The sequence below is a fragment of the Etheostoma cragini genome, chromosome 11 (assembly GCF_013103735.1).
Source record: "Etheostoma cragini isolate CJK2018 chromosome 11, CSU_Ecrag_1.0, whole genome shotgun sequence".
Taxonomy (NCBI): Eukaryota; Metazoa; Chordata; class Actinopteri; order Perciformes; family Percidae; genus Etheostoma; species Etheostoma cragini.
In genome coordinates, this window is record NC_048417.1 from 270,699 (window position 1) to 273,896 (window position 3,198).

General features: G+C 46.9%; 1 protein-coding gene across 1 annotated transcript in view; it reads left to right on the forward strand.

Moving 5' to 3' along the window:
- LOC117953067 (titin-like) overlaps window positions 1-3,198 on the forward strand; it is a 201,318-nt gene that overhangs the window by 90,203 nt on the left and 107,917 nt on the right. The window contains exons 93-96 of the mRNA XM_034885784.1: window positions 72-341; window positions 971-1,237; window positions 1,849-2,127; window positions 2,492-2,904. Coding sequence (XP_034741675.1) covers window positions 72-341; window positions 971-1,237; window positions 1,849-2,127; window positions 2,492-2,904 — 1,229 coding nt within the window. The remainder of the gene's footprint in view (window positions 1-71; window positions 342-970; window positions 1,238-1,848; window positions 2,128-2,491; window positions 2,905-3,198) is intronic.

The following is a 3,198-nucleotide window of genomic DNA, read 5'->3' on the forward strand; positions in this document are numbered from 1 at the left end:
TATATACATACATACATAGATACATACATAGATACATACATAGATAACCTGACTATGTGGTTGTGTTGCAGAGGAGGCGGCGCGCTTCACCAAGAACCTGTCCAACGTGGAGGGGACGGAGACGGACAGCGTGAAGATGATCTGCGAGGTGTCCAAGCCCGTTGCCGAGGTGACGTGGTACCGTGGAGACGAGGAGCTGCCGGAGGGCGGGCGCTACGAGCAGATCAGCGACGGGCGCCGGCGGATCCTGATCATCCAGGACCTGAGGATGGAGGACGCCGGGGAGTACCACTGCAGACTGGGTCCCGCCGCCAAGACCTCCGCGACGCTCCGCCTGCACGGTCAGCTCAGAATCTTATGCTAAGCTAGGCTAGCTCTCCCCCCTTTGTAGTCTTTATGTTAAGCTAGCTTCCGCCTCCCCTTTTACAGTCCATATGCTAAGCTAGGCTAGCTTTCCCCACCCTCCCCTTTTACGGTCTTTATGCTAAGCTAGGCTAGCTTTCTCCACCTTTCACTTTTACAGTCTTAATACTAACATAGGCTAGTCTTCCCCCTTTTTAACAGTCTTTATGCTAAGCTAGCAGTCCCCCCCCCACGGTCTTTATGATAAGATAGGCTAGCTGTCCCCCCCTTTTACAATCTTCATGCTAAAATAGGCTTGTCTTCCCTCCCTTTTACAATCTTTATGCTAAGCTAAGCTAGCGTCCCCCTCCCCTTTTACTGTCCATGTGCTAAGCTAGGCTAGCTTTCTCCACCCTCCCCTTTTAGAGTCTTTATGCTAAGCTAGGTTAGCTTTCTCCACCCTCCCCTTTTGCAGTCTTTATGCTAAGCTAGGCTGTCCAGAAAGAAAGACTGAAATATTTTATGACCAAAGTAAAATAACACTTCTTCTTCTTGTTCTTCTTCTTCTTCTTCTTCTTCTTCTTCTTCTTCTTCTTCTTCTTCTTCTTCTTCTTCTTCTACCCTGCAGAGCTGGCGGCGGAGTTTATCGCCCGTCCTCAGAACCAGGAAGTGGTGGAGGGTGAAAAGGCGGAGTTTGCCTGCTCCGTCTCCAAGGAAACGTACGAGGTGAAGTGGTTCCGCGGCGAGCAGGAAGTGGAAGAGGGGGAGAAGTACAGCGTGGTCAGCGAGGGGAAGAGGAGGGCTCTTATTGTGAAAGGCTGCGAGCTGAAGGACGAGGGCGGCTACGTGGCTCAGATCGGCAGCGTGAAGGCCTCGGCCGAGCTGTATGTGATCGGTGAGTACCGGACCTATTTCACAATAAAAGCACCCGGGCTTCTTCAGAATGACAGTACCCCAGACTTATTTCAGAATAAAAGTAGCCCAGACTTACTGTATTTCAAAATAAAAGTATCCGCCAAGCTATATGTGATCTATGAGTAGTATTTAGTGGATAACACTTTTTCAACAAAGTATTTCTACCTTTTTTAAACTTTAAATCACTTCTTCTGAAGTTTTGGCACTTTTTCCTTTTTTCAAATTTTTGTTGTTTTTTAAAAACTTTTTGGGCGGATTTTCAAAGGTCTCAAATCCGTTTGGGTTTTTGTTCAGAGAAAATAAAGCCAACAAACAAAAACATTTTTAGCACTTTTTTGACGTATTTATTTGATATTTTGGTTGTTTTTTTAAGTGTTTTTGTCATATGTTTAATATTTTCTTGTCTTTAATAAGATGATATTTCTGGTCATGTTTTCAAAATTGTCTTTTTTTTCTTTTTTTCTTTTTTTTCTGTGTTTTGCTCACTGATACTTTTATTTTTATTACATTTTTCTTGCTTTCTTGCACCATTTTAGTGGCTTCCCCACTCTTTCAGCCCAGGTTGTGATGATTTTTGTGCTCTTCCTCCAGAGAAACTGAGGATCATCACACCGATTAAAGACGCCGCGGTGAAGGAGGGAAGTGAGATCGTCTTCAACTGCGAGACGAATACTGAGGGAGCGAAGGCCAAGTGGCTGAAGAACGAGGAGACCATATTCGAGAGCAGCAAGTACATGATGGCCCAGCGAGACAACGTCTTCTCTCTGAGGATCAGAGACGCCCAGAAGGCAGACGAGGCCGCCTACACCATCAGCCTGACCAATCAGAGAGCAGAGCACGCCAAGAGCACCGCCAGCGCCAAAGTGGCAGGTAATAATCACTACTTTTAGCGTGTATAGAGCAGCATATTTCCACCAGACTCCATGTAAATAATCACTACTTTTAGCGTGTATAGAGCAGCATATTTCCACCAGACTCCATGTAAATAATCACTACTTTTAGCATGTATAGAGCAGCATATCTCCACCAGACTCCATGTAAATAATCACTACTTTTAGCGTGTATAGAGCAGCATATCTCCACCAGACTCCATGTAAATAATCACTACTTTTAGCGTGTATAGAGCAGCATATCTCCACCAGACTCCATGTAAATAATCACTACTTTTAGCGTGTATAGAGCAGCATATCTCCACCAGACTGTTGGTGTTAAACCTCTGCGTTGTCTCTTTCAGAGGAGAAGCTGAAGTTCTTGAGGCCCATCGAGGACGTCGAGACCCAGGAGAAGAAGACGATCAGCTTCTCGTGCGAGGTGAACCGTCCCGAGGCAACGGTCCGCTGGCTGAAGGCGGGACAGGAAGTAACGCTCAGCAAGCGCTTGGTGTACCGCTTGGACGGCCTGCGCCACACGCTCACCATCAAGGACTGCGCAATGGAAGACGAGGGCGAGTACACGGCCGCCGTCGGGGACGACAAATGCGCCGCCGAGCTGATCATCAGCGAGGCGCCCACCGACTTCACGGCGGCGATCAAAGACACGACCGTCACCGAGTTCGAGGACGCCGAGTTCGTCTGCAAGCTGAGCAAGGAGAAAGCGTCAGCGGTGAAGTGGTACCGGAACGGACGGGAGATCAGAGAAGGACCCAGGTAGGACATATATATATTCAATTTCAATTCAATTCAATTCAATTTTATTTATAGTATCAATTCATAACAAGAGTTATCTCAAGACACTTTACAGATAGACCACACTCCAGAATTTACAAGGACCCAACAGTTCTAGTAGTCTCCTCCAGAGCAAGCAACAGTGCAACAGTGGCGAGGAAAAACTTCCTTTTAGGCAGAAACCTGGGACCGACCCAGACTCTTGGTAGGCGGTGTCTGACGACCGGTTGGGGTTAGAATGAAGAGTGGCAATAACAAAAATAGAAAGAAATAGTAG